At 45.4% G+C, this 15,929-nt stretch overlaps 1 protein-coding gene across 4 annotated transcripts; it reads left to right on the plus strand.

The window, feature by feature from the left end:
* Nucleotides 1-3,467: 3,467 nt before the first annotated feature.
* LOC134564880 (non-histone chromosomal protein HMG-14A) lies at nucleotides 3,468-11,641 on the plus strand. 4 transcript variants are annotated; one of them, XM_063424162.1, is made up of 7 exons: nucleotides 3,468-3,484; nucleotides 4,035-4,078; nucleotides 5,214-5,243; nucleotides 5,849-5,878; nucleotides 6,334-6,384; nucleotides 9,581-9,724; nucleotides 10,961-11,641. In XM_063424162.1, exons 2-7 carry the CDS (start codon nucleotides 4,064-4,066, stop codon nucleotides 11,006-11,008), a joined length of 318 nt encoding a protein of 105 aa, XP_063280232.1. In that variant the 5' UTR covers nucleotides 3,468-3,484; nucleotides 4,035-4,063; the 3' UTR covers nucleotides 11,009-11,641. The 4 variants fall into 4 exon arrangements, with proteins under 4 accessions (XP_063280232.1, XP_063280229.1, XP_063280230.1 ...); XM_063424159.1 differs by lacking the exon at nucleotides 3,468-3,484 and adding an exon at nucleotides 3,805-3,838 and having other exon boundaries at nucleotides 3,976-4,078; XM_063424160.1 differs by lacking the exon at nucleotides 3,468-3,484 and adding an exon at nucleotides 3,821-3,838.
* Nucleotides 11,642-15,929: the final 4,288 nt, after the last annotated feature.

The following is a 15,929-nucleotide window of genomic DNA, read 5'->3' on the forward strand; positions in this document are numbered from 1 at the left end:
ACAATACTTTTTTTTTTTTGGTTACATAACCCAAGATAAACAGACTCAATGAGAATCTTAAATTCCTCATTCTCATCTTCCCAAATTAATAAGCTCTAAATGTTTTATTGCAATCAATACTGAATTTGGCACATAAATAATTTTTTACCTAGGACAAACCACAGAATCACCCAGGACAAACTATAAAATTAACCAAGCACAAACCTCTTCTGTAGATCAGTAATCCACTCATCCCAAAAGTTATACAAAATAAGGCAGAAGGACACTTTAAACACCAGGTACAGAACACAGAAATGTGTTTTGTGGTATTTTGCCACAAAAATATGTATTACTGTTACTGGTAATATGTGCCATGGCTATGACACACACAGAATCCCAATTTTCCTTCCTCTGTATTCGTGACTGTGAGGTTGTTGCACAGTTAAATGAACCAGGCTGAGAGCAGAATGTGTGGAAAGGAATCTCCTAATGTTCCAACCCCCGTGAATTTTAGCACAAAGGAATGAGAAAGGAACATGTATCTGACTGCCTGTTCCAGGAATGTGAGAAGTCAATCACCCAAGAGCTTAGGTCTGTTCTGCCTTTATTCAGGAATGTTCTTATCTACTTCAGTTCAAGTAGGTGGTTCAGGAAAACATTCCTGAAGTACTATAGAGCTCTGATATCAGCAGCAGGCCTCCACCTCTGCAGGACATTCCCAATTTTCAAACCATTCCTCAGTATTTGAGCATCACTCTGTAAGTTTAGTGTGGGCTGTTCAGACTGACCATCCTGTGCTGGTCACTTTTGGTTTGATGTAGTCCCATGTTTCTGTTTGCAGACTGGATGGTTTTACCTCTGAAGTCAATGACTCCTGATAGAAAGAGAATTCAAATTTTAGCATGGAATTTTCTCATTGAAACAGTGGCACATAAAAAGAAGATTAATTTCTGATTCGTTGCTTTGAATTGAAATGGTTCATAAATTCAGTTTTAGGTGATTTTGTACTGAATAAAAAATGTCAGTTTGGGCAAAAACATCCAAAAAGTTATATGTTACAAACTAATACTCCAGAATAAACTTATTCTCCTGGCTACAGCCAGGTCTGTAATTTCCTGCATAGTTACAGCCATTTATACTTGCAGCATAACAGCAACTCACAGCAGCTTGTCCTGTCTCTTTAGAGGGAAATCATGTTCTCACTAGTCATTATTTAGGTCAGTTTGTGGTTTGATTAATTTTTTTCTTTTAAATAAAAGTGTTTGAGAAAATGTAAAGGTGAAAAAGAAGGCAGAGGAAATATAATGCAAAAATCAGTTGTGAATTTTAAGTCTCTGCTTCACTTGCACATTTTGAACCAAACTGTTGGTCGTGCAAGTTGCTCAGATGTTGACAGACCCTTCAATAAATTCCTGCTTTTCTTCCACAAAGACTTCTCCCAGAATATAGAAAGGACGAGAGAGTAACTGCAGGGAGACAGGACAAACCTCCTGAGGCAACTCAAGCACAAACTTTGATGGTAATGGAGAACTCAGAGACCACGAGCTCTTGAAATGTGTTTCAGGCCACAATGAATTCAGAAGATGGAGAAAACTACTGGAAACACTATTTAAAATCTTGATTAACACAGGAGAACTTGAAGGAGGCATGATTGAATTTGGTTACATGGTTACACTGAGGCTGGAAAATACCTTTCCCATGATTCAGGAGGCCAGTCAGAGCCATCCTTAAATAACTGGTATGTTTGAACAAAATAATCATGGCATTGTTATAAATGCCAAGCCAATTCCAATTAATAAAATGAAATTTTATTAATTAAAGAATTACAGGACAAAAATTTGGGCAAACCAGTAATCAGAAGCACAGTGTCGATGCCCAGGATTGGCACTGGGTGAACCTCAGCTATGGCCTCTATCGCACCGTAACTCCCCTCGTTCACGAATTGGCCCTTTTCGGGGTCCCCCTTTTATAGTTTATTTTGCTGGCGGCAGAGGATTTCCCCACAGTTCTTTGTCTTTGGGTTGGTTTCTTCATATTCATTTCTGCTGTCTGGTCTGCTGAATGGGGTTCCCTGCAGAAAGATGAATGTTAAGTTCGTTCCTCTGGTGTATGAATGGGAGGTGAAGTCCTGAATGGGAGGCGTTCTCCCGATTCATATCTCCCGTGATGGCTGGGCACTTCACAGTTCCACCGCCCCAGAGGACTGATTCCAATCTTGATTTACCCTTTATTCTGGTGTTAATAGTGGGCTTCCCGATTTCCCGGCAGGGGTATTGTCTTTCCCGGAATCGCAGCCTCTGGGTGTTGCCCATCCTGAAATTAGTCGATTTCGTGCCCGACCTGCTTGTGCATTTCATTTTACAGAACATATTTACATTTTATATACACCAAAACACGAATTATTAGACAGTATTTATTACAGCATTGATGGATCAACATTGACTGGAGGAAGGGGAAGAAGGGTGGCTCTGTGGACGGAAAATTACTCAGCTTGACTGCAAAGTGCAGGAAGATAAACTATTGACATCTCAGCTCTTGGAGAGGGACGTGACCTAAAAAGTGAGAACTGGGGAACAGGTGTTCAGGGAGCAGCACTGAAAGGGATCCAGGGATTACAGGAGATCAGGAGGAGTCTGAACCAACATGGTGATGCTGTTGCTGACTGCAAATGCCACGCTCAGATCTGTTACCTAATTAACCTGATTACTGAAAACAGACCTGGGCAGGAATGCAAAGTGGAGTCCAGAGGAGCCTAAGAATGACAAAAGGTTTAGAAAATATGGCCTATGACATCATGAGGCCTCCAAGAATTTGTTTAGTCTAGAAAAATGAAGTTTTAGGAAGAAAATTTTAATATTATGTGAAACAATGCAGTCTGTAAAATGTTATTGGAATTTGATGCTCATTGTTCTTTGGATCTGCTGGACATGGCACAAAGAAGCTGAAATTCACAACCAAAGTACAGTTTAGATGCTGGGGAAAACTTGGGGGGGGGGTTAAGGCCAGTTGGGTGCTGGAACTGGTTTTCTAGGAAGATTTCAGAATCCACTTTATTGCAGGTTATAGAAAAGGTTGTCCTGGCTTTGGGCAGGAACAGTGACACCTCAGAGCAGCAGCTCCTGCTTCAAGTCTTAGTGTGAAGTGCTTTGGTCCTGAAGGTGGTATTAATACACCTTGTGCTTTCCCTTTGGAAATACACAAAATAGAAGGTGAAAGCACTGCCAGACATTTGCAGCTGTGATGGAAATAAGAGCTGATTTTCCTTAATCCATGACGAAATCTGAGACTTCACCTTGAGAACAACCTCAGGCTCACAGGCCCTGCTCCGGGGCCAACGTCAACGGCGTCAGCCGAGGTGTAGGAGCCCAAGAGGCCCCAAGTGCTCAGACAATCCCGGGGCAGTTAAACTGCCCGCTCACCCCGCGCGGGGCCAGACCGGACAAAGGCCGCAGCTCTCTCCCTCCGCCGGCCGAGGGCACGGGCGGGCCACGACCCTTTCCAACAGGTACCGCAGCGCCGGGAGGCGGCAGCGGCCGCGCTCCCGCAGGCCGCAGGACCACAACATGGCCGCCTCGGCCCCGCGGCCTGCTGGAACTTTCGGGGAAGTTTCTGGGGCGGCCCGCGGCCGAGGAGGGCCGGCGGCACGGGGCCCTGCAGCGGGCAGGCGGGCGGGCGGAGGCGGCGACGCCGGGACTGCGCTCCAAGCCGCGCACACGCGGAAAGCGCGCGGCGCTCGCGCTACGGAGGCCCCGCCCACGTCCCGCCTCTGCGCCGCTCCCCGCGCCCCCATTGGCCGTTGCGGCCGTCAGTCAGCGGCTGGGCCCATCTCGCGCTCCCCATTCATGCAGTTTGGTTGCGTGTTGGTGTATTTTACTGTTTGCAATAAAGCGGGTTTTTTTTTTTTTGTTCAGTTTCTGTCGCAATTAACTCTTGGTCCCTTAAACATCTTCCTTTTTATTTTTTTTCCTGTTTTTTTTTTTTTTTTTTTTTTTGCAGGACGGTCGGAACAGTTTTTCGCCGCTTCCATTTATTTTTCGATATCTTATCTCTATTAGGTTTTGCAATCAACAATTGAGGTGCAACTATGCCCAAAAGAAAGGTAAGTACGGAAAAAAAATTAAAAACGAGGGAAGGCAGATGAGGAGCGAAGGGGGAGAGATTAAAGCGGCAATCGCGGAAATTTAGCTGTAAAAAAAAATTAGCGTGCGCGCGCGTGTGTGTGGAGGTTTTTTTTTTTTTGGGTTTTTTTGGTTGGTTTCTCTTTTTTTTGCATTTTTAATTTTTGGTGTATGTCCTAGAGCAGAGCGGGGAGCGGAGGGAGAGGGCTCGGGGCTGGCAGGGCAGCGCGGAGAGTTCACTTTTGGGCTGTTTTGTTTGGGAAGGAGAAGGCTGGAACAGCAGTGTCTCCATGCTGGATTACAAACAGCCATAGTGCTGTGCTGCCCCTTTGGAGAACGCGGGGCAGCAAAACCCCCCAAAATCTGCGCCACGACCTCCCCAGAGCCCCCCACCCACCTCCGCCAGCGTTTTAATACCCATCGCGCCATTCCCGGCTGGATTCGCCTTTAAATGTTGCATCTTTCTTCTGCGTTTGCCTTTGTTCTCCTTTTTTTTTTTTTTTTTTTTGCCTCCCACTTCTTGTCATACCAGATGGTTGTGCAATGGTAATTTGGGGCCATTAGGCGGCGCAGAATTTGAAACTGGCATTCAAGGAAAGCGGGGAAAAGGGATTTGTCACCGTAGTCAGGAACTTTGGGGCAGCGGGAATATGGGGCGGCCCCCCCCACTCCCCTCAGCGCGGGCTGGGGGGGCGGGGCGAGGACGCGGTTGCCCCTCAGTCACCGAGGCGCCCGCCCGAGGGGTTTCGACCCGGTCCAGGCGCCTCACGGCCTGGACGGAGCCGCTGGGGGCCTGGACCGAGTCGAAACGCCTCGGGCGGGCGCGGTCGCCGCGTTCGCGGTTGTCCCTCATTGTCCTTGAAAGGCCCGCGGCGACCTTGTTGTGTGAGGGGAAATTGGCGGGAACTTTTCGAACTCGACGTGATGACGTAGTGGCGGCGGCCGCGGGGCATTGTGAGAGTTGTAGTCCATGAGGCGGTGGGGATGGGGGAGGTCGCCATTGCTGCGGATGGTGGTGGGGGGCCCTGTGAGCCCCCCCCCCGGCTCCCCTCAGGGCTCAGGTGGAGTCACAGGGGATGGTATTGCCTTCTCACCTCAATGTCTCTTTCCTTGCAGGCTCCAGCTGAAGGCGAGGCAAAGGAGGAGGTAGGAGTTGTGTGTGGTCCCCACTCCAAGAATTCCTGTGGGCTTCTGCAGAAATTAGAATTAGGCAACCCACGCAGCTCGTGAGGGGTGTTCAGCCCCTGGGGGTGGCCTCTGCCTGGTTTTGGGGTGCTCAGGGCCATCACTGTCCCCTGAGGTGGCAGGTGATCCCCCCCCGAGATGGTGCTGAGGGTCCAGCAGCTCCCCTGGGCTTTTAGCCTCACAGCTCTTGCAAGCAAAGAAACTTCATCCCTTACCATGTCAGCAGAGTAAAGTGGTGGCAGCAGAGAACTGCTGAGCAAAGGTGCACTTCTAAGATGTCATAGAATACCCTGAGCTGGACCTACAAGGATCATGGAATCACAGCATGGTTTGGATTGAAAGGATCCTAAACTCATCCAGTGCCACCCCCTGCCATGGACACCTTCCACTGTCCCAGGTTGCTCCAAGCCCCGTCCAACCTGACCTTGTACACTTCCCTCACCAAAATGCCCATAATTTCACAAATCATTTGATTTCTATGGGGCTTCATGATGCCATCTTATTTTGGGTGAAAGCTCTGCTTTATGTGCTCTCTGAATTTTACTGACATATCTTTCCTTATGTAGCCAAAGAGAAGGTCAGCCAGACTATCTGCTGTAAGTATCTGTATTTATCCTTTAATATTTTATCACTTGGGATGGGGACAGTTAAAAATAAACTATTGGGGTTTTTCCCCCAGAATTGGGAAAGACATGCTTAGAGTATCCCAATATTTAAAATTCCCATTCCATGTTTCCATTCCCTGAACATCCCCACATCTCAGGCTTCTCGTGAGATACATCTGTGTTAGTGCACATTCCATCTGGGCACAAGTATCCAGAGTTAAGGAATATTGATTTCAAGATGGATTTGTTCCTTGTAGGACTTCTCCATACAAATGCTCGTGGTTCTGTAAATCACCTGCTCTCTCCTTTGCCTGGTAATTTGCCCATTGATTTTTCACAGGGCCAACAAATAATTTTCAAAAGTTACCAACATAATGCTCATAAAAATATAAAAATAAATATTTGTTTCTGGTATTCACCTGATTTGTTTCTTGTGTTTTTTGCAGAAACCTGCTCCACCCAAACCGGAACCAAAGCCCAAAAAGGCAGCACCTAAGGTAAGGGTCTTGAACTGAAGTTGTATTTTCCTTCTCGAGGTATTTACAGAGATAAACCCCCCACAATTAACCACTTTGCTTAGTCATAATTATCCTGAAAGCTTTAAGATGGAATTATGTGAGCTAAAAGAATGGGAAAGACATAATTTTATCCAATTTCTACTGAAGGAATGTGGTAAACTGAGCAGATTTGAAATCCCTTGTGATGAGGCTTTGCTGCTGCTTTACGAGGCCATTCTGAAGTTTCATGTAGTGTATTGTTGGGAAAATGATGCTTTGAATAGAGATCAGAGACTCAATTAGAGTAGGCATTGAAAATTGTGCTTTTAATTATAGTTTCTTACTATATTTCCATTCTGAGGCCCTCTCTGCAGTTAGTTATCAGTTTATCACATCTTAATCACTCAGAGTTCTAGAGACCCCTTTAGCTGGATATTTTTGGAAATATCAAAAACATTGGCATGTCTGATAGTATAATTAAAAAAGAAACTATTTAAAGCTCATTTTTAGTTTGGAGCAACAGTTTGAAATTTCAAAGGGGGCAGTTCTACAATCCATGAGGGATTTCTTTCCATCCCCTTCTTAACAGACTTCCCAGCCATCAGTTTGCAGTACCTTTTAGTTAGATTTTTCTGTAAACATTTAGGATTTTGCAGCTAAAAAAAAAAATAAACACCCCAGCAACAAAACTTCAGGGATTGTTTTTAACCTGTTCCTATCACACATTTTCCTTGTGGTTTGGGATGATGAGGTGGGCAAAGTGCAGGGGGAGAGACGCTTTGGTTGCTGAGGGAGATGATGGGCTGGGAACCAGAAGCTCTTTCCTTTTCCTTTGTAAAGGAATTTGCAACTGCCTATGGCCCAGCAGACTTCCAGGTGAGGGAACTGTTCCCCTCCACATCCTCTGTGTGGAGCAGCAGAGATGCCATGGAAAAAAGAGAGAACCCCATGTGTCATTTTGGGTTCAGTTCTGTAATCTCAGTGCTGTGCAGAGCGAGGCTTTCCTGTTCCATCTTGGCTGTGCAGCTGGAATTCTAGACCACATTCCTGGCTGAATGGAGCACTGGACACTATGCATTGCACTTCCCTCTAGTGGCTGGTGCCCCAGGCAGAGCAGAGCCAGCTGCTGGTGGCACACAGGGCAGGGCAGCAGTGGATGATCCATGTTATTGTATTTGGGTCTTTTCCCACGTTTGCTTTTTTATTTTCATGGAAACATTGCAGGGTTTAAACACTAAAGCTGCATTAACTGAATGTGAAAAGTGGGAGGAACAGGGATGCAAGAGTTAAGGTTTGTAAGGGACTGGCAAAGCTTCGTTTGGACCCCCAGTGCACAACTGGGTGGTGTGGTCTCCCTTTGGGATCATGCAGGGATCCCCTGGGAGCTGTGCTGTGGGAATTGCCCCCAGCTGGACTTGGGAAGCATTGGTGCTCCTGTTCCTGAGGTGCTGTTTGAAGCCAGGACATTTGAGCTGTTTTTGGCTCTCCAGAGTTCCTCAAACTGCATCAACACCTGTGCAAAGGGTGATGGAGTAAGAATTGTGGAGGCATTTTTAATTCGTGTCTGCCCCAAGTGCTTTACTTGTCAGCCTTCAGGATCTTGGAATGGTTTCCTGTGTCAGAATAGATTTCACTTGTTAAACTTTGCCATCTTGAAAAACATGGAGCTGGCAAAGGAGTTTTGTCACTTCTAAAATGCAGGACCTGATTACTGAACTGTTGTTGCCATCTCTAGAGCAAAATTATTGAGGAAAATGAACACAATGCTGTAGCTGAGGACCTGTTGTGTCCTGTGGGACCCTTTCTCTCCAGTCAGTGCAGTCATGGAAGTCAGTTTCCCTGGATTCTCCTCCAGTGCTGTCTGAAGAGGGACTTTTCCAGCACAGAGAAATGGTTTTAGCTCTGTTAATACTTCATTGTGTTTTGTTTTTTTGTTGTTTGTTAGTTTGTTTTTTTTCCTGGGATAAGGGAACAGATAAGCAGTGCCATAGTACAATTGTAATTCTAAATTTCACTGCCAAACAGCACGAGGATACTGGGTATTCCCAAGACAGGGACTTCTGACACTACACTAGCAGAGTTTTCCAGGTGGGATGAAATCCCTCAGACTGAGGAGTGAGAGGTTAGAGAGGAAAGAGACCCTCACTCACTGAATGTACTGACCCCACCTTAAATTCTCTGCATTACTGGAGGATTTGCTGTTCATTTTGGTGAATTTTTAATAATTGAAGAATCAGGTGACTTTACCCCTTAACACACTGAGTTTGCCCTTAGCAGCTCATTTTTAAGGTGAATTAACTGTGCATTAATAACTGAGGGATTGAAGTAAGAAAGTAAACTTTTTGTAACTTTTTGGTAATTTGTAGTCACTGAGACAAATCTCCTGAGTGGATAAATGTATATCCAGTAATTTTCATTTATCCTCACTCAGCTGTGAGTAGATCTTGCAGGGTTTCTGGTTCCTCTGTGGGAAGTAGGTTAATCAAGCTAGGGGCTGAGCCAGTACTGTTACTTATTGGCAGCAAGAGGCACATCCTTGGAAGTGAAACTAATGAGGGTCAGGTATTTGGGTCAGGATCTGACCTTGCCTGTGGAAAATTATTACTACAGAAGCATCAAGTTTTGGGTTTTGTTTTGATTTAGCCTGATCCATGTATAAGAAACTGTACTTAAATAATAAATGCAACTCTCTTGTGGTTAGCAAAGTGATGCTGTTGAGCCCCCAGTTTTTCTGGCATGCAAGTGGTTTATTATCACAAGGAATATTTCTGGCAGGGAAGGGGGAAAGTCCTTTGCCTACAGCTTTGTTACAGTTTTGTAAATAGATACTGCTGCTTTAACAGCACATCTGAAGTATTCTGGTGTTTGCACATGTTGGTTTTGTTCTGTGGCTGCCTTTCAGCAGCAGGGCAGAAGTACAGGCCAGTTCAACATCTTTTAGCTAATTTAATTGAATGCCTATTTAAAATAAGAATTCTTTTAACCCCAGCCATGGCTGCTTTTATATTCTGCACTTCCCTGTAGCACATTCAGGACAGACAGAAGGAAAACATTTTTCCTCTGAAACTTTGATCTTATCTTTTTTAACAGGAAGTTTGAGGGGTGGAAGGAGATTGTGCAGAGAGTTTTGGAGTTGAGAACATGCTGATGTACAAGGTGGAAATTAGGATTTAATCTCTCACTGTTTTCTTAACAGAAAGAAAAAGCAGCAAATGATAAAAAGGAGGACAAAAAGGCAGCAACAAAAGGGAAGAAAGGAGCCAAAGGCAAAGAGGAAACTAAACAAGAGGATGCTAAAGAAGAAAACCACTCTGAAAATGGAGATACCAAAACTAATGAGGTACTTTAGCTCCACTAAAGCTGGGAACAGAGCCAGATGTGCTGCAAGTACAGCTGCAGGAGCTCTGCTGGGCTCGGGGGGGGGGGGGGGGGTCGCTGCCACACTGAGGACAGAGCAGCTGTGCTACCTGCTCAGGGCAGCTCCCAAGGAGAGCCTGCAGGAGTGACCTGCTCCTTCCAGCTCCTTCCTGCTCTGTGCTGGAGCCCTTCCACAGGTGCTGTCTGCTGGCCCTGGTCCCTCTTCTCTTGGGGCTGGCTCACAGCAATGCCCAAGATTTGAGGAACTGTGGAGCCCAGGGACATCATCACCCTCCAGCCCTGAGCTGACTTTGCACATCCCCTCTGGACTGCTGGGTTCCTCTGCTGCTCAGCATGGGTTGGTGCTGGGCCAGAAATCTGGTTTTGAGTTCTACACAATTCTTTAAAACAATTATTTGCCTCAGAACAATTTAACAAGAGATTTGCGAAGTAGACTCGGTCTTGTCTCTTTATCTGCAGCCTCTTCTCATGTCCTTGCTGTGGCAGCTCCTTACCTCAGCTGCCTTTTGCTAGGTCCAGCTGCAGGCTCCATCAGCTCCTGAGGGATTGTCCCAGCAGATTCCTTGCTGATAGTGAAGCAGTGTTTTCTCAGGGCTCTCTTTGCCCATAGCACAGTCCAGCCCATTGTGTTCTGTCACTGACAGTGGTGTCTCTTCATGGGTTGTGTGTCACCATCCAGCTAAAAGTCCTTTAGTCTTTCAATTCTAAAACAAGATCAGGAGCTGCTTGGTTAAAGCACTACATGGCTAATGTGCTTCAGAAGGGCTTTGAGGGAGCTTTGCAAGTTTGGTGTGTTGACTTGAAAAATAAAAGCACATTTTTATAGAGAAAGGTGAGAAGTGATTCCCCAAAGTTTAGACAGAGCAGGATTGTGGTTGATGTGCAATTTTTTCCAGTGCCCCATCATGAGGGTTTGAACTTGCCCATACATATCATTGATCCTAATTAAAATACATTCCAAACCTCTGCCTCTCTGGAGGCACTTATTCCAAAATTGCCTCGCTAATTAATACTCCTGTGTTTTCATTTTAAGAATTATCAGCCTGTTGTTGTGTCGATGTTTTCTGTGCATTCCTGTCTATCCACACAAAGCCTTGTCCATGTCTGTGTTAACAAACTGGTCTCTTTGATGCTGGTTAGATTGGAATCCAATTAGCATTACCGATAATATTTATATTCTTCCCAACCCCTTTTTTAGGCACCAGCTGCTGAAGCATCTGATGATAAGGAAGCCAAGTCCGAGTAATGTTAACCCTGCCCTATATCTCCATCATTTGGTATCCGTACCTCCATGCTGTATTGTTAACAGAGAGGAATATTTTTATCAACTATTTTATAAATGCAGGTTTTTTTAGCATGAATTTAATTATGGAACATCTTCATCTTAGTTACTTGGGAATTAAATCCCTAACAAACAAAACAACAACAACAAAAGTCATTGTTTTTAAATTTTGTGATTGTAATAGTTTGTATGGTACATGGAAAGAATAAGTGGTGGTAGCTTTTGACTTCTGTCAGTGTGTCCCTTTTTGTGTAAGTCATGCTTACAGACTTCAGATTTTAATTTTTCCCTTGTATGTGTTGTATGGTTTCTTAAAGTGGGGAGGTCTCAAAACAAATAACCATGTGAAACATTCCAGTGGTTCTGTGGGTTGCTTTTATAAAGAAGGTGAGCTATTTTCATGAAAAAAACTAAGAGCTGGAAATTTGTTTCCCAAATGTAATTTTATTTTGTCAATTTTGAAAAAAAATAAAAGTGTAATCCTGTTTTTAAATGAAATACAAACATTTCTTTTCAAAAGGGCAGGTTGGTTGTATGTACCCACTGTTAGGAATTTTGCTGGATTTATCTTAATAAAAAAGACTCCTCAAAAGCTGATTATGGTTTGTTGCTTGCGCTGCCAGAAAGCTCCCAAATTCCAGGAGAGCTGCAGTGGGAGAGGGAGAGCCCATGGAGCTGGAGAGCTTTGGACTTTCGGCTGGGGCTCAAGCCCCTCTCTGCCTCAGTTGTGACTTCCCATTAATCCACGTTTCCTTATTCTGGGAAAGAACTGGACCAGACCAGTGAACTGAGGTTAAGTCCCAGTTCTGTTGTTACAGCTTTTTTGTGCAACTATCAACTCCTGCTAAAACCTGCTTTTAGAGAAAGTCTCTTCACATCCATGACCAACTACAGGATATATTTAAGAAGAAAAAATGTCTGCAATGCAGAACCTTCTCTTTCCCATTGAATTGACCCTCAGCCCAGCAATAGGAAATTCCAAGAGCTTGAATATTTTGTGTTCTACCCCAAACAGCATCTCAGTGAGTGTCTTGGATTCAGTGGGGTTCAGGATCAGTCCCCCAGGGCCACTAGAGAATGTTTAAATGTGGATTTCATTTTCCAGGCCTGAAGCACTGGGAATTTTTATTCCTGCTGTTCCACCTGTTCTGTTCAAATGCTTGGGGTTAACTGGGCTCCAGCTTCCTCATCAGTGAAGGTGAGGGAGTTCTGAGAGGCCTTTTCCTTGGCTCTGTATTCCCTTAATCCAGCAGAGATTTTGGGGCATGCTCTGGTCTCTCCTCCACTGAAAACTGATAGAGCAGTAACTCTATTCCCTGTGCCTGGTGGAAGTGTGCTGAGATGTGGGTAAAACTAGGGAGACTGAACATCCCAGTTGGAACATGGGGATGGGAACATGATCCAACAATAGTTCAAATGTCATCCTGACTGACATCTAAAAATGATTCACTGAATTTCCACTCTACAAAGACCAGGTGTTCAGCCTGGAAAAGAGGAGGCTCTGGGAGACCTTGGAGCCCCTTCCAGTGCCTAAAAAGGCTATAAAAAGGAGGGAGAGGGACCTTTTATACAGGAACATAGTGACAGGACAAGGGGAAATGGTTTTAAACAGAGGTCACCGTTAGATGGGATATTGGGAAGAAATGCTTCCCTGTGGGGTGCTGAGGCCCTGGCACAGGTTGCCCAGAGAAGCTTTGGCTGCCCCATCCCTGGCAGTGTCCAAGGCCAGGTTGGACAGGGCTTGGAGCAACCTGGGACAGTGGAAGGTGTCCCTGCCCATGGCAGGGGGTGGATTAGATGATCTTTAAGTTCCGTTCCCAGCCAAATCATTCCAGGATTCTATGAGTTTAGCCAGCAGTCGGTGAGACATCCCAATGGGCCTGTACTGCTCCAGGGAGAGAATGCATATTGGAAATATTTTAGATTTGTGTTGTTTCGTACCCCAGTGGTTTCTCTAAAAGGGCTTTGAACAGGAATTCAGTCCTGCAGGAAGGTGAATCCCCTTCTCCCAGCCCTGGTGCCATGGGACCATCTCTCTTTGGCTCCAGCCTCCAGTCACTGGGCATATCAAGCACTGTGATTTAAGCAGCAGACACTGAATATAGTATTTTCTTAGCACAGGATCCATCCATCTGCCAACTACGCACACCCTTTGGAATGAGATCACTCTGATCCCAAGTCGTGTCTCTCCATCTGAGTCCAGGGGTTGTTACATGTGGAATTGCATTTTATTGAAATGGTATGCTCTGGCTCACCCGTCGAAGTGTACGGTTTATCCCAAGTCTGTAACCTCCCCTGCAGTATCGTGTGCCTGTAAGCCCATTGGCCTGAAGATCTATCCGTGCCCACTTTGAATCTCCCTGTTAAGAGTGTAGGGGGAAGCGGGCTCGCCCTCTTTGCCCTGGAGGCCTCTGGAAGCTCTGCTCCTCTCCCCTTCCCTCTCCCCTTCCCTCTCCCCTTCCCTCTCCCCCCCTCCTCTTCCCTCTCCCTCAGTGACCATGCTGCCTTCCTGAAGTTGAACTCCAAATAAACCCTCATCTCATCATCACCTCACCAGCCATCTGGAGTCTCCTTGCCTGCCAGCATGCAAATACCAATGAGCCTAGGACCTGGGGGGCTCCTGGGGAACCCTCCCCGGGGACCCCCCCTAAATCCAAACTACAACAGTTACACAGAACATACAACTGAGTGTTTGGTTTTGGTTATTTCTGTTTTGAGTGCCAGGGTTATTAGCGTAGGAAGAACATATAACCACACAAAGGTAATCATATGCGGTTCTTTATTAGCACGTGGGGCACAGGGGTGGTGGGACGCCCAAATCTTGTGTCCGAGGATACAAAGTTGCTTTGTGATTTTATACCTTCAAGTTATACATATGTTAATTAACACCCACCCCTAGCTACTGACTCCCCTGATCCTTAGTTACTATCTCAAATCATACCTATACTTTACCCTGAGTTATACTTGATTTGGTTAAGACAATTCTTCCATATTATTTCCCGGGCTGAAGTCACACCTGATTCGATTAAAACAATAGCATGATGCTAGTTACAGTAAGCTGACGTTTGTTCCAAGGCCAGGCTGTGTCAGGTTTCAGGCCGTGCATCTTCTAACTCCCCCACTACTTGCAGTTAGCTGCTTGCCATGCAGAAATCATTTTTAACCCTTCACTATAATTGTGAGAGTTGTTCTTAATTCTATAACTATTGTTCTAATCAAATTCTTCTTTCAAATAAGTACACAAAGTTGCCCAAGAACATTTTGCTCAAATTCATAACTTTTCGAAGCCATGGGGTATTGAGAGAGTTGCACAACTGAATGGATTGTCTGGTTTATGCCAAACCCTCCTCCACGGCTGTCCTGGTGTCTAGACACTGAATCCAAGGCCAGCTCCATGGCAGCTCCCAGGCTTGGCTGATTTTGTCTGAAAAGGAGAGATTTCAAACTCAAGTCAACCTACTTTCAGGTTTATTTGGAATTTGTGGAGAAAGTGCCTTCCCTGAGGTCCTTGGCTGGCTGTTCCCTGTGTTCCAGGTGTTACCACATCTGATGCTGGTCAGGAAAGCTCCACAGGTTGCTGTGGATTGGATTATCGTTATTCATCATAACAACTGGGGACCTTGAAGATGCAATGGTGGAGAGATTCATGAGTGTGGAGATAGCAATGGTTCTAAGGTGATGTCATGGGATGAGATTTGAGTGATTTCGGCAACACCCTGCCATGGTGAGGTGCTCATGCAGCTTGTCAGGATGAGAGGAGACAGCCTCAGGTTGCACCAGGGGAGGTTTAGGTTTGATATTAGGGAAAAAAAGGTTGTCCAGCCCTGGCACAGCCAGGAGTCACATCCCTGGGGGAATTTAACTGTGGATGTGGTACTTGGGGACATGGCCAGTGGTGGCCTTGCCCAGTGCTGAGGGAACAGTTGGACTCTGTCTTGGGTTATGTAACCAAAAAAATGTGTATTCTATTTCATCTGTTGAAACCAGTTGGGGAGATGTTTGGGATTTTTTTTTCCTTTATCTCTTGTAACTCCAAGATGGGTGGATGCCTTCTGATAATAGACCAGCTGTTAAAACCAGGTGGGGCAGTGTTTCTTATCTCTTTCATCAACTTTGTCCACCCTCCAGGGGATATCTTCTGTTAATGGGCCATTAAGGCTCACCAATGACATGACACATTGCACCATCCCATTGTGAGATGCTCTACCCAGTGGGAGGGGGAGCCAGCCGTTCCTACCAAGATAAAAACTGAGCTGTAGGAACACCAAGCATCCTCTTTTCCACTGGATTCTCAGAGGAAGACCGGACTCATCTCACCGCCACTACAGGATCATCTCTACTCCAACAGAACCACATCTGTTTCACCAGGAGGATTTATGTGGACTGCTTCCAACACCCTGGCTGACAGGTGTCAGGTCATATGGTCATATTCCTGACTCTGTCAGGGTTTTCTAGGACTTCTGTTTGTTTGCTTGCTCGTGGTGGGTTTTTTTTGTTTGTTTGTTTTTATTACTGCATTTGCATTTTTTAATATTCCTAGTAAAGAACTGTTACTTCTATTCCCATATTTTTTTCCTGAAAGATCCTAATTGCAAAATTGTAATAATTTGGAGGAAGGGGGTTTTACATTCTCCATTCCAAGGGAAACTCCAGTTTCCCCTGACAGATACCTGTCTTCCCAAACCAAGACAGACTCAATGGACTTGGAGGGCTTTTCCAACCTAAATGTTCCTGTAATTCCATGATCCAGCTTTTGGTGCAGGCTTCCAGAGCAGCACAGTGTCCTCACGGGATCTTCAACAGAACTGGGCAAGCATTTGCTTTTCTTTGCTCAGAACAATAAGCCCACTGAAAACCACTTTGGAAACACTGGTCACTGTCCTGG

The sequence above is a fragment of the Prinia subflava genome (assembly GCF_021018805.1).
Source record: "Prinia subflava isolate CZ2003 ecotype Zambia chromosome W unlocalized genomic scaffold, Cam_Psub_1.2 scaffold_22_NEW, whole genome shotgun sequence".
NCBI lineage: Eukaryota > Metazoa > Chordata > Aves > Passeriformes > Cisticolidae > Prinia > Prinia subflava.